This window comes from Mastomys coucha, unplaced genomic scaffold (genome assembly GCF_008632895.1).
Source record: "Mastomys coucha isolate ucsf_1 unplaced genomic scaffold, UCSF_Mcou_1 pScaffold9, whole genome shotgun sequence".
NCBI lineage: Eukaryota > Metazoa > Chordata > Mammalia > Rodentia > Muridae > Mastomys > Mastomys coucha.
Window position 1 is genome coordinate 49600567 of NW_022196915.1, and position 23122 is coordinate 49623688.

At 44.7% G+C, this 23122-nt stretch overlaps 1 protein-coding gene across 3 annotated transcripts in view; it reads left to right on the forward strand.

Moving 5' to 3' along the window:
• Wdfy2 (WD repeat and FYVE domain containing 2) overlaps positions 1–14964 on the forward strand; it is a 131413-nt gene extending 116449 nt beyond the window's left edge. Inside the window, exons 8-12 of one of the 3 annotated variants that reach the window (XM_031362668.1) lie at positions 2197–2302; positions 5466–5567; positions 6576–6706; positions 8469–8577; positions 9862–12508. In XM_031362668.1, coding sequence (XP_031218528.1) covers positions 2197–2302; positions 5466–5567; positions 6576–6706; positions 8469–8577; positions 9862–9891 — 478 coding nt within the window. In that variant the 3' untranslated portion in view covers positions 9892–12508. Of the gene's footprint in view, positions 1–2196; positions 2303–5465; positions 5568–6575; positions 6707–8468; positions 8578–9861; positions 12509–14407 lie in introns of those variants that run through there. The other 2 variants (XM_031362669.1, XM_031362671.1) reach the window with 2 other exon arrangements.
• Positions 14965–23122: the final 8158 nt, after the last annotated feature.

Genomic DNA, 23122 nt, shown 5'->3' on the forward strand with positions numbered 1-23122 from the left:
AAAAAAAAAAAAAAAAAACCCACAGAGAGTATAAGTGAATGTTTGACAGTGAGGCAAGACATTGTAAAGTTCAAGCCAGGAAGCCTGTAAAATCTGTACAATCCAGGCTTCCTTGCAGCTTGAGGCAGGCAGAGTTGATGCCATGCATATACTATATTGGAAACTTCGCCCAACACTTGATTCCAACCTGCCCTACATAGTTGGACTAGACCAGTAGCCATTCGGCCTTGTGTTGGCCAGCAAGCATCTAGCCAGGCCCAACAACTGTGAGGGTGGACGCTGGTAAGTGCATGTCAGCTGCTTACTCTGGTGGTGTGGTGTTTCTTTTCAGCTCAAGCTCAAGATTGCCTCTTCCTTAACAATTCCTGGTTTTCCTTCCCTGCCCCAGGATGACGAGTGCCCCAGAATTACTACAAAGCAGGGATGTAGTTGACCTTAGGAACTAGAGCAAGCTGTCATGGGCCTCTCGCTATTGAGACAGTGCCACATGCCTTTTGTTCTGCTGCTTCTCACCAACCGTGTGAGGGAGCTAACTACTGGTCTTGTAAGGATGTAATGGGGCTGAAAAAATTATGACTGTGTTAAACACGCAAATGGCATCATATTAGAATTCAGCACAGCGACAGGCTGGACAGGCTTGTACCCAGTGTAGCCAAAGTGTCTTAGTCAGGGTTCTCTAGAGTCACAGAACTTATGGTAGTCTCTATGTAGTAAAGGGATTTATTGATGACTTACAGTCTGTAGTTCAACTCCCAACAATGGTCAGCAGCAGCTGTGAATGGAAGGCCAAGGATCTAGCAGTTGCTCAGTTCCACAAGGCAAGCAGGCGAAGCTGAGAGCCTTCCTTCTACCAATGTCCTTATATAGGTCTCCAGCAAAAGGTGTTGCCCAGATTAAAGGTGTGTGCCACCACACCTTTAATCCCAGATGACCTTGAACTCATAGACCATCCTATCTTAATCTTCTGGGATTCATAGCCACTATGCCTTAAGATCTCCATGCCAAGATTCAGGTCGGAAACTTGTATCTCTTAGACTCCAGGTTAGGGCCGCAGCTGAGCCTTCTAATTCTGGATTGTAGTTCTTTTCAGGTAGAGTCAAGTTGACAACCAGGAATAGCCACTACACAAAGTGTACACACAATGATGGAATCATCTGACACACCATGCTGTTCTCAAAAGCCCGTCTTCATCATTAAGACAGACTTTATAAAGGTCCAGTCTGAGAAAGCAATAGCAGACTCAAGGTGCTATCTGTTCATTCCTTCACCTAGTTTTTAACCTTGAGGTAGTTCATCAAGCTTTAAATTAGGAAATGTCCAAGCAGATTATGACAAAGCTTAAGGGCCGACATTTATTATTGTGTTCCACTCTCTTGTGTGAGAGAGTAACAGTCCTGAATGCAGCCACCAGCTGTGAATGGTGAAACACTTCCTTCTGAAGGACTTTTTGCCTTCCCAAGGTCACTGATGTATGTATCAGGATGCCTGAACACAGTGGTTCTCAACCTGGGGTCAAAACTCCTTTGAGGGTTAAACAATCCTAGCACAAGGATCACCTAAGACCATTAGAAAACACAGATATTTACATTGTGATTCATAACAGCAGCAAAATTACAGTTATGAAGTAACAACAAAAATAATATTATGGTTGTGGGTCAGCACAACCTGAGGAGCTGTATTAAAGGGTCACAGCATCAGGAAGGTTGGGAGCCAAAGCCTTAACAGGTGAAATGTGGTACAAGCATGGTTTCAAGTCTGTTCAGCTGGATAGAGGATAGATTCTCTCCCTTGCCCTAGTTTAATGTCAGAATGGAGGCTCCCCATACTTTTAAAAGCATGAGGACTAGAGACAGTTGAGACCAGCCTCATGCAAGCATTTCAGAGATGAGTGAAGCAACCGCACCAGAGTTTCCCCTGCAACATGGAAATTCACTGAAGGGAGGGTTAGAAGATGTTACACTGAAGGCAGCAGTCATCTCTCAGTTGACTGTTGGTAACTGACCAAAAGTACTTTCTCCTGGGCCTGGGAACTCTAAACTCACTTTAGGTCTGACCATTAGCATGTCGAAGGGCCTGGAAGTGTCCCTAGCTACTTGCTGGTATTGTCTGGCTGTTGATAGCTTTGATGGTGTTGTTGGCTGTGGAGCCTGTTACTTGCTTCCCCAGAATGGCTCCAACCCTTGGTTTCTTTCACAGTGACAAAGTCCAGGCCCTCTCCTATGCACAGCACACGCGGCAGCTCATCTCATGTGGCGGTGATGGTGGCATTGTCGTCTGGAACATGGATGTGGAAAGGCAGGAGGTAGGTGAGGCCGGCAGGTCTGCCTCTGCTCCCCTCCTAGTTATTTCTATAATGGATAACCCATGAAATAAGATACGTTGTGTCATATGTTAGAAAAATTCCAAAGAAGAAGAGCCCTTGGGTTGGTTTTAATGGAAATACATATTTTTGTGACGGTTTGTCATGTTCTAAACAGTCCCCAGATATGAAACTTTGTCTTCTTAAACACAGATTTAAATTTTACCATAACACTTTTTAAATTAGTTTTGGTCTTAGTGTCTAAGCACTTTAACAACTAATGTGTTTACTGAATATTCCCTGAACAAATATTTTGAAGTTAACCATTCTCTATTGACCTAGAATTATTCTGGATAAACTTTCCCTTTGGCAGTCAGCATTCTTGTTCTGTATTCCTACAGGGTGTGAGAACTAGAGAAAAGCACACTTTCTAAAGACAAAAAGAGCTTTTCCATACTTCACCCAGCCTTGTCCCAAGAGAGTCACTGGAGTTAGCCACAGTGTAGCCCTCAGATGCCAGAAATTAAATGCTTAGGAAGATTACAGCTTCATTGTATGGGACCATAAATCCACAGGAGTTCTATTAGCAACTAATTAGAGTGATTATTACTGGTAGGAGGCAGAGAAATGGTAGAATATTGCTTTTGAAAACTATACTTGGCACTGTCCATATCCTGGCGGAGGATCATTACAGCCCATGCTGGTCATGTCAGCAGTCTCCCCGAGAGCTAGTAATTGTGTCCTGGCTTGCTTTGAGTTAGGGATAGTCAAGTTTAGCAGTTGTGGTTTTTTGTTTTTTGTTTTTTGGCTTTTTTTTTTTTAAGTAGAAGAACAACCCAAAGGAATATAACAGTGTTGTTTCCAAAGATGAAAGTAAGCATTTGGGAGCCAGCTTTGAGCCATTTTGACATGCATATATATGAACATTCAGCACTTGTCGATGGGTTTAAGATCTTGTTAATTGGAAGCGCTGATGAGCAATGGGAATGATTCCATCCATCTTTTGCAAACACCATACTTTATAAGCATCTGGGAATTGCTTCCTAGTTATGGCAGAGGCGGTGGGGTGCTCACAGTAATAAAGTTTGTTCTAACCTGAAGTGCCGCTGACAGACTTTCTGGAAAGGTCCGAGGACTATTAAATGGTATAAATAATGAAATCCCAGTCACCACTAGTAAGACAGAATGTCACTGCTGGGTATTTTGGAAGGGATGTTATGACTGGCTGTCAAAGAAGGGTTCAGTGGGACCTGCACATGCTATTACTGGGAACTTCATGGGCTTTGCAGGCGGAGACAAACCAGGAGTAAGAGCAGGTGAGTGATGGGTTCTGTGGTGGGTTGGTGCTGATGGGAAAGTAGAACAGTTAGGTGGGAGCTGCGGATGAAGGGGCCAGAGAGAGGGAACCTAGCTGGGTAAGTCAGAAAATGCTCATTAACAATTAAAGAACAGGTCTGTTCATTAAAGAATGTATGTGCCTCAGGATATCACCGTGATATTTACAAAATCTGTTACTTAACAAGGACTCTCCATGTTAAAAAATATCCATCCTTCTATTTTTCTTTATATTTACCAAAATTCTGTTAACACAAAATGGATTTTTTTTTTCTCCTGAATGCCCTCATCATAGACACCCACTATAATGCATTTGACACCCAGATGTATGTGGGTAAATGTGTGAAGGTGTGTGTGGTATGTGTGGTGCATATGTACAGCAGATGTGTGAGTGTGTATATGGTGTGTGAGTTTATGGTGTATGTGTGTGGTGTGTATATATGAGTGGGGAGGATGTATATGTGTTGAGGAGGGTGATATATATATATATATGTATATATATATGTGTGATGTGCATGTATGTATGTTTATATGTATGTTTGTGTGTATGATGTATGTGTTGTATATGTATATAAGTGTGTATAGTATCTATATATATATGAGTGCATGGTTTATGTTTGTGTTTGTATAAGAATATATGGTCTACATGTGAGATGTATATGTATATATGTACATGTAAATTAATGTATGTGTGAGATATATGAGTGTGTGGTTTATATGTAATATGTGTATGTATGTATATGAGTATGTATGGTGTATGTGTGTGAATGAATGATGTGTGTGTTAGTTGTTTGTGTAAGTGTGAGTATATGACTGTGTGCATGCATATGTATATATATATATGAGTTTGTATGGTGTATGTGTGTATGTATGTATATGTGTATGGTTATTGTAGTATATGTGTGAGAAGTATGTGTGTATGTATGAATACATATAAGTGTGTATAGTGTATATGTGTATATGTGAATTTATGCAAACACTGTTGTACCACAAGTCCAGTTCTGTCTCCACTTTCTGTCTCAGAACCATTTTTGAGTTCTTCTCCTACCTGCTATAGCTCAGTGGCAGAGTGCTTACTTAGCATGTATGAGATCCGAGGTCCAGTCCCCAAAACAGCATTCACACATACCCATGCACTAAGCATGTACATGTGTACAGGTATGCATATGTATACATGTGGCATGTCCAGAGCGTGTGCATATACACATAAGATCCTCTAAGGAATATTTTTAAGCGGGACATGCTTTTAAAACCTGCCTGACTTATTTAGACTACTTATGGTAAGATTGCATACATATGTAATGTGTAATTAGACATAGTATGTAATTAGAGAATAGGAACTGAATTTCTCAGCATGGTAGTCAGGAGCCTGCAAAGCATGACCCTGGCTACTCCCTCCAGTCTCATCTCTCCATCCATCTTCCAGCTGTGCTGAAGTTGCACTCAGACCCCCTTGCCCCGCCTCTCCTCCCTTCCTGCTTCAGCTGACTTGCCCTCTACAGAGACCTCCAGCCTATGTCAGAGCCTCTGGTCTACCTTCCCAGAGCACTCTGCATCCCATAGGCTTTTAAACTCTTAGACATTTTGATTACTAATAATATTTTCATGACATCTTCCCAGGCAAATGATAATCTCTATGATTCTAGGTTCTGTTTATCCACTACTGTATCCCTTCCTCGGGGCCTGACAGTTAACTGTAACTACTTTGTGACTGCTTGTGGAATCAGCTGTTTCTGATGAGTGAGCAGCTCTGGAAGTGTAAGCAGTACCTATGGTTCCTTTGGCCATGCTACTTCTCACTGTGACCTTGCTCTGTGCTTTATTTGTCAAGACTCCTGAGTGGTTGGACAGTGATTCCTGCCAAAAGTGTGACCAGCCTTTCTTCTGGAACTTCAAGCAAATGTGGGACAGTAAGAAAATTGGACTAAGACAGGTAGGTGACATGTGCTCTTTTAAAGTTGTTATTTGGAAGGGATTTAACCGTGTAATTGTGGAAGTAGTATCCCTCTCCGTCATGGGAGCTGTTGTTGAGTAAGTGATTTCATACCTGTGACACCTCTGTGTCTACTGCAGCGCCTCCCTAGTAGATGGGGTTTCCTAGTGGTTTGTTCTAAGTAGTTTTAAAACACTAACAGCATCTGCTGGGGGACACCTTAACATTAGAGGTGTCACATTAGTTCATGTTAGTTCCCAACCATGAATTCACTTGAGCATGTTTAGTTCCTAATTAGTCACTTTCCCTCCTTCTGATTTGGTCTCAGGTGTTTAAGATCTGCTTTATAACAGCATTTTCAAACTGATCTATGGTTTGGTTTGGTCTTCCCTGTGGAAATCAAATATTAGGTCACCTTGTAACTGCTAAAGTTACAGACAAAGATCTGGCCACTGGGTGCCTCCTCTGTATAGCTCACAGCAATGGTGTTGAAGAGGATGGAGAATGGGGAACAGAAGAGGAGAGGCATGATTCCCACAAGGGCCCACTCTGACTGAGACCAAAGTCAAAGGGTGCCCTGACTTTGGATAATCTGGTGTGCCCTTGGAGGCTTCCAGGACACTGTTGTATTGTGTTATGTTGTACGTTGTGTGTGTATGGGTGGTGTGTAGTGTGGTATGGTGCCTATCATGTATATGTATGTACTAAGTGAGTTACTGGCGATAAGTACACTCTACTCCTTTCAGCACTTTATAGTATAGTCTGTCATGTTAAATATTCTTCATCAAATGTAAACTAAGCCCTTCCACCTAAGACACAAATAAGTCCTAGTTTGGCTACAAACACTTGGTCACCTGGTGTCAGCCTCCTAGTGCTGGGACTGTAAGACTGTGCTATTATGGCCAGCTCTGGGCACTCTGACCTGGTGTCCTACCCAAGAGCAGTTAGTTTACAAGTATGCCAGGACTGCAGCCAGAGCCATGGCAGCCTGTTTCCCTTTTCTCCCAGCACCACTGCCGGAAGTGTGGGAAGGCTGTGTGCGGCAAGTGTAGCTCCAAGCGCTCTTCCATCCCACTCATGGGCTTTGAGTTTGAAGTGCGGGTCTGCGACAGCTGCCACGAGGCCATCACAGATGAAGAGTAAGTCCCACGCCCTGTACCCTCCGGGTTATGGTCAAAGCCCAGCCTGAGAATTCCACCCCAGAGAGATTCCACCTACCTGGCTTGCTGGGGTACAGTATAGACTGAAATATGCAGCCCTATGCCACAAGACATTCCTGTGGTTATGAGAGGCTGGTGAAGAGGGATGTGCTCAAAGAACTTCCTGCTGGGCTCTTAATCTCAGGGTGTGTGTCTAAGCAGATGCTCGAAAGCAAAGCTGTTTGCTCTCTCACTGAGAATCTCCAGGGGAGCCAAGGCCAGGACTTACCTTGGCGCCCAGGCTGGTGTCTTTCCAGATGTTGGATCAGTCAAGGACTTCAGCAGTTGTTAGTTTCCAGGAAGAATGAAACCTGTTTTCCCAACATGGAAATAGTTGCAGATGCTCCCCTCCCTGCTAGTGCGTTCTGCCTGGTGTCCTGAGATCTTAGCTCTGATTTGGAACAAACAACTCTGTGAGAATTGAAAACTACCCCAGACACTGACAAAATGCACAGAAACAATTTGCTGCCAGTGGGTGCTGGCGGATAACCAGTCTCCAGTCCTCCCAGCACTTTGAAGTGTAGTCTGATCACGTCACCCTGTCAGGTACACGTCAAGATGGCCTTGCTGAAGTGGTTGTTCATGTGCACTGATTATTGGCCTCTCAAGCAATGATGCGATTAATGAGAGTTCTGATCATTGGAGAAAACTGCAGGGGGCCTTAGAATCTTCTTCTTATCAAAACAGATCTGAGTCTAAGAAATTTCAAGTTAAGCTGAAGTCATTTACAATGATCATTTTACTACTGAAAGTCTTTCCTGTAGATTCTATGTTAGTGAAGAGATGGCCACCTTCGAAGAGCTCACAGCAGTATAGACACCCTGAATCATGATGGGGGGGGGGGCTACTTGGCTTGCCCAGCTCCACCTCTGGTCTTCTGCATCTTCTCTCGCAAGCACAATAGGCCTTGCCTCTAGAGTGTCAAGGCGGCCAACGGGCCTTACTAAAATTGGCAGCAAAGCCATAGGCCAAAGAACACAAAACAGACAGTGCTGTATGTGTGTTAAGATATTTATGTGGCTTGATATATACATATACACGTATATACACATATATGTTGCTTGTGGAAGCTTTAGAATACCGTTTTAAAAAACTTCTATTTGCAGTTACACCAGTGAGAAAGAGAAGAAAACAGATGGCCTTCAGTTGGAAAGACAGTGGTGTCATTTTAATAACCACACCCTTAAAAAAGAAATAGGCCAAACCAGAGTCTGTTCCTTTCTTGTAAGCACAGACTTGGCAAAGGTGTTGTGTTCTTTAAAAGACTTCTCCAAAGCATAGGTAGAGGTGTTCATGGATGCTGTTTCCTGAAGGAACTTGGGGGCTGCATCTTTTCTGTTCCGGAGACCAGAAGAACCATTTTACCTCAGAGCCAGTGAGATGGTTCTGTGTGTGGAGGCTCGTATGCCTAGGCTGACAACATGAGCTCAGCCTCTGGATCCCACAAGTTAACAGGAGACAATCGCCTCAGAGAGTTGTCCTCTTCTCTCCACTTGTGCACTGATACTCACACTAACACACAGGCAAGCACACCTGCAAAATCAGTAACTACATTAGAATAACAGATGCCAAGGAGTAAAAGCAAGAGCATGTCTAACAGTGAAGCAGTCGTCAGCCATTAGGCTAACACTTAGAATCTCAGGTTGTCCTGGATCATTGTCATCCCTGTGTCCACCCCTTACTCTTGTCTTGCTCCTTGCAGACGTGCTCCCACAGCCACCTTCCATGATAGTAAGCATAACATTGTGCATGTGCATTTTGATGCAACCAGGGGATGGTTACTGACTTCTGGAACTGACAAAGTGATTAAGGTAAGATGCCATCTTGTTATGCTTTCTGTTGTGGGCCTTGAATACAGACAGCAGGATCAAGAGTGTGAAGCTGTGTTCAGGTTATCCATGGAAGTGAACACTGGGAACCTGCTGCACCCGCCATGCCAGTGCACAGGATAATTTCCTGAGGGCATGATCTTTAAAAGACAATAGTAGGGCCTGGCAGTGGTGGCGCACACCTTCAGTCCCAGCACTCCAGAGACAGAGGCAGGTTAATCTCTGTGAGTTCAAGGCCAGCCTGATCTTCAGAGCAAGTTCCAGGACAGCCAAGCTACACAGAGAAACCCTGTCTTGAAATAGTAGTAGTAGTAGTAGTAGTAGTAGTAGTAGTAGTAGTAGTAGTAATAAAATAGGAAGCTACAGATATAGTTCAGTTGATAAAGTGTTTTCAAGAACCAGAACTTATCCCTAGAACCCATATTATTTTTTTTAAAGTATGGGCACAGTGGCAAATGCTTTTAATCACAGAGCTAGGGAGAATCAAGTTTATCCCAGAGGACTCAGGCAGCCTAGCTTAATCAACGAGCCACAGGTCTCAATAAGAGATGCTGTCTTTAAAAAAAAAAAAAAAAAAAAAAGATGGTTGGCTCCTAAGGAACAATGCTTGAGTTTCTCTCAACACGTGGACATACACTAGAGAGTTGAGTCCCATATACAGAAGTCACAGGAGTGACATGTGAACGACAGTGTTCAGGACGCACAGAGAAGCTTTGAAGCTATTCTTGAAGCTTTGTGAAGCAGGTGGTCTTGAACTGGATTCTGGTTGGAAGGCAGGCCTTGAATCAGTGGCCAAGTAGTGCATAAGCCTTTTTCCTACCAAGCGTAATTACTCCACTAGTGCTTATCCAGGCCTGTGAAGTTTGTGGCAGGCCACAACAGAGGCCCAGGTCAGAGGGGCAGACTCTTCGACACCCTGTCCTGTTTTGGAGGCAGCAGTAGGACGAAGTTGTTAGAAGTGACTTCAAGCACAGTTCAACCAAACTTGGAGGCCTGGCACTTCTTTTTGATGCCTTAGAGAATTGTTTAGGAGGTTACCCGGGCGTGTGCTGGCTCCTCTCTCCCTCTGTGGATCTTTTATGCCTTTATTCTCCTTAGCTGGAGTAGCGTGTCAGCTGCCCTGAAGTCAGGCTAGTGCTGTGTGTATTTGCTTGATAACTGGGAACAAAACCAAACATCGCTTTGAATTGAGCCCTTTCTGAGCATTGTTCATCCTCGGTACAGTTTGAGCTTACTTCATCCTTGGCTTCTCTCTCTTCTTTGCAGTTGTGGGACATGACCCCAGTGGTGTCATGATGAGTCTCCCAGGGACTAGGAGATAGTTTTCACTGAAGAAGCACTTGAGTCCAGCATCATTACAGGAGGAGTGAAGCATCCTATGAGCAAGAAGAGATACTGAAGGCTCACAGTGAATTTGTATCCTCCCTCTACTGTTACCGTGAACTAGTGAAAGCCATTCCCTCCCAGGACTCTTTAGTTGTCCATACCACAGAAAAGAAGATATTTTTTTATCAAATGGTTTATACAGCCTGGCTGTGCTGCATTATTTTGAGTATATTGGAAAATCTGTGTGGATGTTTAAGCTTCTGCATTTCAGCTATGTGTTGTGCTCATTGCTTTCTGTGTCAGAAAAAGAGAGAGAGAGAAACATCTGTTGAAGGTATTGTGTCCTCGTAAAGCCATCTCCTCGTTTTCACCCAGCATGTGCGGACGGTCCTTCTCTTTCAAGGAGTCGTCCTCCACCGGCATCACTCGCCTCTCGCCACAATGGATGATCACAGTTTGTGCCAGTGTTTCTCTTTCATGGCCTAGGATAAGATTTGGAAAACCATGAGTGTCCAACAGCTGGCCTCTTGAGTCACCTGGAGGGAGTGGGTGCTTTGTTGGAAGTCTCTGCAGCTCCGTTCTGGCATTCTCCACCACCCGCATTAGAAAGTGCTGTACAAGCCTCTGCCGACCATCAGCAGGGACACAGGTCCTGTGACCAGCCTCACCCTGCAGTGCCTGCATCTCTCAGAATTCAGTGAGAGCCTTTTGAGCCTTTTGCATTTTGGACTATGGGGTTTTTTATTATTATTATTATTATTATTATTATTAATTTTTTTGGTACCCTTCCTTCATTGATAACAGGAAAGACAAACAGAAATGTCTGTGCTCTAGAAGGAAGTGTCTTGGAGGTGCATCTTTCTACGTGGCATTGTCTCTGTATGTGAACATGTATTACTTTAAGATTAGAATCCTGCTCTCTTCACCAATAATAATTTAGTTTCTCTTTTAAAACCAGGTATTTAAGCATCTTTATGTTAATGTATACTCTGCTTTGAAGCCAGTGTGTGATCTAAACAGAGGTACTAAGAAAGGAACAGAATCCTCCAAAGACAGTCAGGCCAGCTTGATAAGGTACATAAGGACTCACTGTGGACTATCAAGACAGGATTAAAAGTAGTGACAAGCCTGTGTCAGGAAACCGGCCAGCCTCTCCAAGCCCTTCACCCATAGTCATCTGTCAGGAATATCACATTGCCAGGTCAGAAGCCTTCTGCGTAAACAGGCAGATTGCTCACCCTAGCCTCGCCATGTCATCCACCACAGCGTCTTACTCACTTCTGACCTAACAGGTGTTGCCTGGCACAAAGTACTTGAATGAAACACGGGCCTCCTGTTAGTTGTGTTCTGTTCCTAGAGAAGCAGTTCCTTTCATGTCAGCGTTGCTCCTCCTTGCAGAGGAAGTAAGTCTCTGTACTGGGATACCAACCACACTTAGCGCTGGCGACCCAGAGTGCGTCCTAGGACAAGCTGCTTCTGCTACCTGGCCCTGGGAAGCAGGGTTGGTGTGAGCCTCACATGGCCACACCCCTGGTGGCCACGATGTGAGAGCAGAATTCTGCCCAGGAAGTCATCACCACTGTGATTTAAGGGCCTGATCCGTGAAATGCCACCTAGCTTCAATCAGGTCACTACAGCTGCTATGAGTTTTTCCTGCACGGTTGCTCCATCACAGAGCTTTGAAAGGGGAATTAGAGCTAACATATTCAAAGATCAATGGTATGGTTGATTGCTAGAATCTGTAGCCACTTGGCAAGTTGCAGAGAACTGTGTGTTGCAAATCAGTAACAGAAGTAAGTCTGTCTGAACTGGAGCATGACTGCCCGAGGAAGGTAATGCAGTACTAGGGAAACGGAGGCTCGGGCTCCCAGCAAGCCTGTGTGGATTCTCAGTCCTATGTAGACGAATTCAGACCTTCAGTAGAACACTTTACACTACAGCCCATCCTCAGGAGTGCCCAGAGATTGAAAGTTGACAGTGATGAAAATCATGGGTGTATACCACAGATCGACAAGGTTTCCATGGCTCTGCCCTTTCTTTCCTCTCTCCTTACCCATGTGGCTAGTGATGAAAAAGAATGTATCGGAAAAGCAGATATGCATATGATACTGTGAATTCTTCTACTTGCCTGATGTCTCCATTAACCCATAGGAAAATGCATGCTGGTGCTCACAGGTGTCCAGGCACTGACCTCGTCCATCAGGCATGAGGGCTGGCACAGCCCTCGGCTCGTTTCTCCTCTGGGGTTTACACTTGACTCTTCTTGCTGTACTGTGGAAGCCGCAGCTCTGGTGCTGGTAGTGAGGACAGCCATGTTTGGAAGTAGGGAGACTGCACACTCAGAGTTTTTTCCTACTTGGTGGATGAAGAGCATCTCTCAGTCATAGTTTTTCCAAAGGAAAGTATTTAGTGAGCCATCTGGGTGTCTCCACCTTAGCAAAGATGGTTTTAGAATAAGTACTTGGAATTTTGTATCATTTTATAAAAAGTCAGTCAACATAATGTGTTTCTCGTTTAGTTTGAATTATTCATGAAATTACAAAAATTATAGTCGTGAGGAAAACTTGTGGTCTCAGATGTCCCAGGTTGGTCACACCAGGCAGTTAGACAGACATGAAGTGTAAATAAGAGAATCACAAAGAACATTCAAAGAATGACATTTGCTATTACCAGTGGCATTGTGGGTAGGCAGAAGGGCAGCCCTTTTGCCTGGGCAGGAAGTCTCTGGACTCAGGTTTGATAGTGTTTTGAGAAAATTTGATATAACTTTTGGTGCCTGCCTGTGGTTATGAGTGGGAACATGTTACATCAGAAGGTGGGTGGTACCATTGATCTGTATGTTGACACCCCTTCCCACATTAGTCCCTACTGACCGCCCTAGAGTCCCACTGCCCTGCTGGCTAAGGGCTGCTCCTCTCAGGCCTACGGCATTCGTCATCGTGGTGAGAGGCATTGCCTTCTCAGCATCTCAGAGTTATATTTTAAAAGCATACTATATTTTTGTTTAACATCCTTAAAAAGCTTGAATTTGAGCTTAAAAGCAAAAGAATAGCTCCGCACCATGTATCACAGTCACCAGAATATGCATTAATGAAGGGCTGTTGGCTTTGCTTTTTCATAGTATTTAAATACATATATATTTATATATAAGTGAGCTTGTTTGCTAAGATTTATATTTTAAAGCAAAAGAAAAGCATTTTCCAAAGTGCTCTTATTTTTCTTTCCCTTAAAATAATGTTGAGTTGAGGTGGCTCCTCAGCACCCTGATGAAATGACACTGATGTTAATCAGTTTGCCACTTTGTCAGGAGGTAAGGTCCTACCAGGTAAGCTTGTGTGCTCCTATAAGCCTGACAGCAAAGAACTACACACCAGCCCTCAGGGGTTTAGGTTTGTGTTTTCACCTTTTAACATTGCATTCCCAATGTTAAAAAGCCACCAAAAGCCTCAAGGCTAGCACGGGCAACAGTGTCTGTTGCCTGCGCGGGGCCCTCCCTTGTACTCCCCATGCCATGGCCTGTTGACAAAGATAATGAAAAGGTGGTCAGATCTCTGAGTGAGGCATGGATTTGACCACAGTGCATACAGTCCCCTCTAGACCTGTGATTCCGGTTCTGTGGCTGGTGTTTATTACAGGACTAACACACATGACCACCGATCACAGAGCTGACCTCACTTAGGCAGATGAGAACACACTGCACTGCCAGATCAGAAGAGTTACTCTCTGGACTTTTCCATCTATGGCGTTGTCTTAGTTAGGGTTTTACTTCTGTTGACAGACACCATGACCAAGACAACTCTTATAAGGACACCATTTAATTGGGGCTAACTTACAGGTTCAGTCCATTATCATCCATGCAGGAACATGGCAGCATCCAGGCAGGCATGGTACAGGAGGAGCTGAGAGTTCTACATCTTCATCTGAAGGCTGCTAGCAGAATACTGGCTTCCAGGCAGCTAGGATGAGGGTCTTATAGCTCACACCCACAATGATACACCTACTCCAACAGGGCCACACCTTCTAATCATGCCTCTCTGTGAGCGGAACATTTACAGACCATCATGGGCTTAGTCAGTGTGGCTTTAGAAAAAGATAGTGAAGCTGTTAGTACCATCTAATTTAAAAGATAACCTCAAAGTGTTCGCCTTTGGGGGTTAAGACTATCTGACTGGGGAGACAAAGTGTTTAGGAAATTTAGATTGGTTCAAAGGGTAGATTTCAAATCTCATTTTCTTTTTTCCCGTTTGGTTCTTTGGGATGCATGAGAGAGTGTTTTTTGTTTTTGATTTTGATTTTTTTAAGGGAAAGCAGTTTAAGTGCTTTGTTTCTGTATAGTTCTTATCATTTAGATGGACACTCAGCTTTTCGTTCATAGCATATGTCAGTGTGAAGTATGGACCAAACCACCTACATGCAATTACCATTGTTCTGCGTGTGCTTCTGTCTCATGCCATTTGTCTTACACTTTAAATTGATTTTTTTCAAGGTATTGTCGTTTGGAGAGGAGAAAAATCTCACACAAGTGTAAAAACTGTAACTAACTGGACAGCGGGGTGTTAGCTCTGCAGTGGTTCCTACCCATTGCTGTATCGTCAGCAGGTACTTTACACAGCTGCTGCCTGGGGCCCACATCTGAATGTGGCTGCCATAGGCTTGTTACTTTATAGGGGCCATGCAAGGACCCAGCTAAATGTGCTGTAAGCCTGAAGCTAGAAGCTGGACTGGATTCTCCACGATGGTTCTGGCCACACCCCTCTGCAGCTGTTGTGCTCTATGCCATTGGACTCTACCAACCAGGCCCACCACTCATGACCCTGACCTTCTAAATGTGCCGAGGCGGTCCCGAGTGAGGATGTTCTGTGACATTAAGATGACTGACTGTATCCTGTACAACTGCTGCATAGCGCTATGAATGTTTCTGTCTCCTGTTTTCCCACTGTACTGCCCTCTAGCCTCTCATGTATGTGTAGCCATTTCTGATGTAAGGCTCTCAGAGCAGTGGTCCCTGTGGCTTAGAATAAATCGCCGAACACTTGCCTACCATCTCAGTTGCATCGTTGTCAAGTGTGACTATATAAAACTAACAACTCTTACTTTTTCTACCTTTGTGGGTTCTGACCTATCAAGGAGGGATGGAGAATTTCCGGACTATTCACCACCAGGCTACATAGACCTCAAGAAGAGTTGCCATCTTAGGTAAGCCACTGTTGACCAGCCTGAAGTCAGCATGTGGGCTGCAGCCATGGGTTTCTCTTTAATCTAGGGTGCATTCTCCATGCATGTGAGAGTTTCCAAGTGAGGACACAAGAACTTGAGGGTTAAAAGAGTCAGGAATTGACCATTGAGGTAGACAGTCAGGAACCTTGTTGAAAACTCTGGAGGTCCATTTTATAGAGAAGAAAATAACTACAAAGAAATAAAGGCCCCTGTGATGAAGAACTAGGGAAGGAGACTTCCTGGTGCTCCAAGACCCCTATCTCCGTCCTGCCTCACAGTACCACCTGTGCCCAGCACAGCAGGAAGCCCAGGTTTTCCTCCTGCAAGAAAGAAACAAGACCGTAGACATGGTTTTGGCCGGTTCCCCCACCCCCATCCCCCACCGCTATTCATCTGGCATGTACCCTCCAAGCAGGTTTATCCAGGAATATTCCCTAGCAGTCAATCCACATCTGAATGTCTCCAACTGCATGGAGGAGTGCAGCAGAGTTTCTTACACTGTGGGGACAAGGTACGTTCAGTTTACCTTGACAACCAAAAACTTGTACAGGCAGATTCAGTAGCTGGTTTCATTCCAACTCAGAAGTTACCAAGAGAAGCTGAAATGGAGAGAGAGGTTTTTGATTTTTGGGTTTGTATTTTTAAATGCCTCACCCAAAAGCCAGGCGCTTCTTGAAGCTTTATGACTAGGCCTCATTTAGATTGCCTCTGTAAGTGCATTGTCTTCACAGACATGCACAGCCAAGCAGTGTACAGCCGCCTGCCTGAGCACAGAAGCAGCTGCCCAGTGACTAGCCTGTGGGCTCAGGAGTATCACAAACTGACAGCGTTAGACTTAGAATATCTTAGAAAATCAAATAAATGAGAGATTTAAACATGAAAAACCCTGGTACCTCAGCGCTTCGTCAGTGCCCTTGATAAAGGAACTTGCTTTCAGGCCTCTCGTCCACGCCTCTGGCATTTCCCCTTGCACTGGTCCTGCACTGGGGTTGGCCTGGCCTATTTCAGTCCCATTTCTGAATTTCAGTGAACTCTTTTTCCACAGACCAGAACAAGGTAGATCTGTGGACTATGGACCAGCAGGTAGCAGCCAAGGCTGTATGGCAGGGTGCTCCCATTATCCTACTTAGTGCACAGAGGTCACTCAAACACCTCTGGTTGTTGTCAACATATCTAAACCATTCAGAATGGATCCCAGGAAGTGTTTCTCCAAAGGCCCTGAGTGTAGCTGGTTTAAAATGCTATGTGTCAGGTGGGGAGTGTGTTGGGTCCCCCAGGTTTCTAGGCACTTGCATCAGCCCATGCCTAAAAGATCACCCCTCTTTCTGTAGCCGCTAGTGACTTGCCCACACTTCCCCCAAGTAACTCCAATAAACTCATTGGCTTCCCACCCTAGGCCCCTGCATTGGCTGTTTCTTCCTGATGTCTTAGCCTCTCTCAGATCCTGGCTGTGGACTTCATGAACTGTTGGTATTTGCTTCTTTTCTGGAAAGAATTCTACCATTTTCTCTGTGCCTCCTCTACATGCCTGGCCCATAGCTAGAGGCAGCACTCATCTGGTATCTGCTCTGCCCATCCCTGTCCCATTGGTACCCAGAGCACCCTGGATGCATGCGGGACCCAGAGCACTCTGGCTGCCGGTGTTCTTTGTTCCCATCAGACCTCAGAGCAGAGTCTCCAAGAGGACCATGTTGGGGAACAAGATAGATCTCTCAAGAAGCCATGGACAGAAGAGAAGCTGGAGAGTGGGAGGAAGCCAGGACCCACAGAGATCTCAGGATTCTAGAGAAAATTCATCTAATCCAAGGCAGGCTCTCATTGTCTATAAGTTATAGATTAAAAACATTTGTTATGGAAAACTTAAGACATATTGAGTGCTAGCACTCATTTTTAAAAATGAACTTTCTACAGGACTCTTGAGACCACATGTGCTCACCTACTGGGGTCCCACTCAGCCTTCTAGGGCCTCTGGCCAGACAGGCCACCAGCAGTGAGAGGTTCTGTCTACTCTCTTGGATGGGGACAGCACATGGCCAGCATGTACGGTTGCTCAGACATCAGATCCCAGCAGAGGATTTGGTAGATACAGAATGTGTATGCACAAGTTAATATAGGCATTTTCAGGATGGCAAACTTACAGTTTCAGAAGCTAGGGACCTGGGCAAGAGGAACTGAGTATCTACCACAAAGAAGGAAGGATTGAGAAACTCACAGGCCCAACCCTACCTTCCAGTTTCAGTGTCATGTGACTTTCCCTAGAAAATCTATTTCTACACACCCCAGATAAAAAGGGTAGTAGCATACCAGAGAAAGGAGCTCACCAAACCCAGTGAACCAGCAAGTTTAGTGGTATTGCATGCCGGAGCATGAGAACTTACAGGTATACCACAGATGCCCTCCTCCACCCCAGTAACCGTTGCTTTTTGTTGTTGTTGTGTTTGGTTTTGGTTTGGTTTGTTTGTTTTTGGTTTTTGGTTGTTTTGTTTGTTTGGTTGGTTGGTTGGTTTTTCGGGACAGGGTTTGTCTGTGTAGCCCTGGCTGTCCTGGAACTCACTCTGTAGACCAGGCTGGCCTCGAACTCAGAAATCCACTTACCTCTGCCTCCCAAGTGCTGGGATTAAAGGTGTGCACTACCACTGCATGGCCAGTAACTCTTAATTCATATTTCCCGGAGGCTGGAAGAAGCTCAGAACCCCTTCCTTCCATGAGGGGACGTTAATGAAGCCAATCTTGTGAAGGTCTCATGTAGATAGTCACACGTGCTCTGATTTCTACCCAGAGGACAGGACTCCATACCTTGTCTCCCTAATGGCCAAGAATATCCTTGTGCACATGACGGGAAGCTGTCAGTATCTTAGTGTGACAAGCCCCTGAGCTGGTGTTATGGAACCATTTTCTCCCAGTTGACACCCTTCCTGGAAAGAGGAGAAAGTCGTGCAAGTCCCCAGGCAAGGAAGTTCCTCACATTACGAGGTTCACAAGACCTGGCCCCAAGGTTATAAAGGCAGCAGCAAGAGGAGAGTCCTGGCAGCAGAGCTGCCTACTGGCAGGCAGGGGGCGCCAAGGGCTGGGGTGGGCTCTTTGGTGATGTTGCTGCTGTTTGAGTCACCCCTGCTCCCATGAGTGCCACCAGTAGACACACTGCTTCACTAAGGTGGACGTAGGTGGGATTATTTTTTGGAGCTGTCAGTTGGTGGCCCATCTAAAGTGAACAGATGTTCCTCCCTGGAAAGTCACACCACCAGCACCAACGTATACTTTATCCTAGAGAAATGCTGTTGGGGCATACAGGAGATCCTAGGACCTGTGTGAACTGTTTAGAGCTCACCTATCTCGAAAACCAGAGGTGTGGGGGAGGGGGTGGCAAGAAGAAGAATCTGTTATCTGGGCCAGTCAGCTCTCACCTATAATCTGAACACTCAGAGAAGTCTGCACCAGAAGGCTCATTGATCTGTGGCCAGCCTGACACACCCAGAATTCCAGATCAGCGTGAGCTATCTGTTGACCCCACCTCATCCCCCAAATAAAATAAAATGACCCCGGATGTCTTCATTTGATGGTCCAATGCAGATGGCTACATTTTGCCATGCACATTTATCAGTGGAAGGAGAGTCAGGGCAAACCTATGCTGGAGCGCCATGGTTAATAATTGCATCTTCGTTCACCAGTACTGTGATGAACAGCTTCATTGTCCATATCTTCATCCCTTGGGGTGAATCTTACAGTGTCTGTACAGGCATTAAGTCTGCTAACACACCTTGGCTGTCAACACACCTGCAGTATGTGTGAGAGCCTGACTTCCCAAAGCTGTGACAATAGTATCCGAGAGGGCGTGGCCTATTGTGCCTCAGTTGGCAAATGAGTTCTCTCATTTGCCAACAATGTGATGACAAACAGTGCCTAGCTGAATGTATGGGATATTCATGGGCCTAGTGGTGGTTTGCATTTCCTGCTTTAGGGAGATTCAGAGAGCCCCCCCCCCCAAGCTGTCTGAGGTCAGCATTCTATGAGGTCATAGCTAGTGGCAGATCCAGGAGAGAACTATGTTGTCCTTCAGTTCTGTGCATCCCTAATTTCCAAGTCCTGGGTGGCATAGACCTGCCTCCATCATCTCAGGTCGTGTGCAGTCCTACCCTAAAAATAACCATGCTCACCAGGACACAGTGACACATGGGGTGCCGGCTCTCAGCTGCACAAGGCAGACTGGAGGATGGGGGAGGCACAAACCTCTTCTTTTGAGGATGAAGTTCTCTCTTCCTTGTCCAGGCCCCTAACTCTGTGGGGAGCCAACCAGCTAGTCAGTTAAACTGGTTTTAGGTCATTCCAGAGAGATGCAGGCTGTGGCTGCACAATTATTTTTAGATGAAACGGAAGTGGCTCAGCCATGAAAGGCTACAACATACCTGAAGTGTTGCACCCAGCCAGAAGATACTGAATGAAGAAAGGGGCTAGCCAGGTTCCCTCAAATCTGGATCCATAGCTTAAAGCAAGAGAGAAGTCCCCCTAAGGCAGGCAGGCAGGGGACTGGAAGCAAGTGCAGGGACACAGCCTGACAAGGACTCTGGTGTTTGCTTCTCCTTGATTTCACGTTCTTCCTGAAACGTCTTTACCCATCAAAGTTAGACTTAGATCCAGTACTGGGTCCTGTCTTCACTGTAGGGGCAAGGATCAACAATGAGAGCAAGGTTCTAAGAGATGCGGGCAGCTTGGATTGTCGCTGCTGCCAGGGATTTCCTCTTCAGCCGCTTCTATGACCGTTCTTTGCTGTTCGCGACAACAGGGGGAGCCTTTGCCCAGTTGGCTGTTCCTCAGGGACCAGAAGAAAGGCTAGCATTAAACAGGTAGGTAACTAATATGGAAATTTGCTCCTGCCCAAGAGTGGAGTAAACAGCCCCCACCGAGCTTGGAGGGGACAGTCATCAAGCCCCTCCCACCTCCTCCCAGAAACCTCAACTCTATTCAGGCTGTTGTCCTGCCCAGATGACTGACCATGCCCTACAAGAAGCTCAACTCTGGGCCTGAGGGATGACTAGTAACTGATGTGCTGCCTGTTCTCTGGGACAACTAAAGAAATTCGGCCTTTCAGATTTGAAGTTGACACAGCCTGTCTGATATGAGAGGGCAAGGCCAGCGAGCAAATGTGGGACAGCTTAGTGACAAGAGCAATATCTGTATTAAACTTAGGACAATTTATTAGAGCTTAAAGGAGAAGCCCCAGGGCAAACAAGCTGTAAATTTTAGATGCTGCTCAGAGGAGAATGGAGGGAAGAAGGAAAAGACCGTGCTGTCTGAGTTACTGGCCTGGAGGTGTCAGGCAGTTCGTGGTGGGGGAGGAGGCCTCAGAGAAGGAAACCCAGAGGATCCGGAGAAGCATACTTTGGTTCTAGTCAGGATCTGAAAGAGACAGGAAAGGAAGGGAGGGAGGGAGGAAAGAGAAGAGGGAGGGAGTGAGGAAGGAAGGAAGGAAGGGAGGAAGGAAGGAAGGAAGGAAGGAAGGAAGGAAGGAAGGAAGGAAGGAAGGAAGGAAAGAAAAAGAAAGAAAGAAAGAAAGAAAGAAAGAAAGAAAGAAAGAAAGAAAGAAAGAAGGAAATAGAAAAAATTGCATAATATATGTTAAAATCTCTGAGGCTTAAGTCCAGTCCAGTAATACAAAACCTCTACTTAAATCAGTCTATGTTTGGTAATGGTTACAAAGACTGGCTTAAAGAGCAAAAATATATACAATCCAAGTGTGTCTAAAAGTGTTCAGTTTTGATGAACATATCTATAATCAATTCCTTGAAGTCCTTATCTGTGCTTCAGCTGTGTCTTGGCTACTCTAAACAGTAAATGCTTACATCAAAAAATCAGAGAAAGAACATGTTAGGAACACGCCTGAAAACTCTAGAAAAACAAGAAGACATAATACCCAAAATAATCAAATTTGGGACTGAAATCAATAAAATAGAAATGAATAACAAAATACAGCAATACAAGAAAAATCAATAAAACCAAGACTTAGTAGAAACCAACAATTAGTAGATAGGACCTCATGAAACTCAAAAACTACCAAAAAACTATCAAAGGACCATGATTTGAGCAAAGTGGCAGCCTAAAGAATGAGACAAACACTTTACCAGTCATACATCTGATAGGAGATTAGTAGCTAGAATATATTTAAAAAAGAAAAAAAAAGAAAAAAAACTTTAAAAATCGGAACATTAAGAAAACAAATAACCTAATTAAAAATGGGGTACAGAACTAAAGGAGTTCTCAAAAGATGAAATACAAATGGGTAAAAACACCTTTAAAAGATGTATTTACTTATGTATTTTATGTGGATGGGTACTTTGTGTGCATATACATCTGCATACCACAAGGCAGCATCAGACAGCTGTGACCTGCCACATGGGTGCCAGGAATTGAACTCAGTATCTTCAGAAGAGCAATGAATGCTGTTAACCACGGAGCCATTGCTCCAGCCCTCAAGAAACACTTTTAAAAAAAGAAAATGTTCAACATCCTTAACCATCAGGGAGAGGCAAATTAAAACTATTTTGAGATTTCATTTTATCCCAGTCAGAGTGGCCAAGATCAATAACATAGATGATAACTCACGCTGGAAGGGATGCAGGCCAGCCAAGAGCTGCTCCTGCTCTCAGGGTATTCAAGCTCCAAGCTCATCTGGGCTGATGGGTTCGAAAGGTCTCAGTAGGCTTGAGTGCCAGGGAGAGATAACCTTCTCCAAGACGGCCTTCAGTGAAACCGCTCCTTTTTATTGGGAGGTAATAAGAGCTGTATAACCCTGGAGGAGTGGATAGGGGTTTTTCCAGGTAGTGTACATTATTGTCTAGTGCCGAGGTGCTGGCAATGTTTCGTTTGCATGAAGAGGAATTCCAGGTGCTTGCTGAACTTGTCTTTATAGGGAGAGAGAAGTTAAGCCTGTAATTTGGCCACCAGGTTATGTGACTACCTCAAGAGTGGCAGAGGTGAGAGTCATACAGACTCGTGCACCAGAGCATGCAGGCCCAGAACAGGAAAGGAGCAACCCTTTCACCTGATGCTCTCCAGATAAGATTTTCAGGGTTGAACACAACCTGACCTCATTCTGGCTCTGGGCTGGCTCCCCAAGCCACATGCTTTCTGGCCCCACAATTCATTGCTGGTGGGAGTACAAACTTGTATAGCTACTCTGGAGATTCCTCAAAAAGCTGAAAACTCCATCTACCACACGCCCAGCTCTAACACTCTTGGACATATGCGAAGGACTCTACATCCTACTGCAGAGACACTGGCTTATCCGTGTCCATTGCTGCTCAAGTCATAATAGCCAGAAGTTTGAAACAACCTAGATGTGTATCAGCTAATGAGTGGATTGTGAAAATGTAGTACATTTACACAATGAAGTTGCATAAAAATGGAGTCATGAGTGAAGTAACCCAGACTCAAAAGACAAATATTATATGTTTTCTCTTTCATGTGGATATTCACTTTTAAGCTTAAATGTGTGTTTCAATCCAAATAGCCACAGAGGTTAGGCACCTAATAAGAGACCAGAAGCAGTGGAGGGGGAGGGGACCTCTTTCAGGGAAAGGGAAATAGAGGATAATGATATAAAAAGATGAAGGGGAAACTAGAATAGGAGAATTGAGGAGGGTGTAAGGATTGGAGGGCAGGTTAAAGGAGGGAATGTGGAGAGAGGCGGCTAACACTAAGGTCTTTTGAAAAGCCATATAGAAGCCTGCTGCTGTACAAGCTTCCTCAAGTAGTCAGGGGTCTCTAGAGGAGCAGAACTAATGAAATGAATATACTGATAGATGAATACTTATTCACAGTCACTGAATATGAATTCATTTGAATATGAATATATTAATTGAATAACTATTACATGATTATTAATGGAATATCATATACATTTACACATTAATTGAATATATAGTCAACGAATATTACTATACCATATATATTCACTCCCATCAGCATCGTAAGCCACTGCTAAGGTATT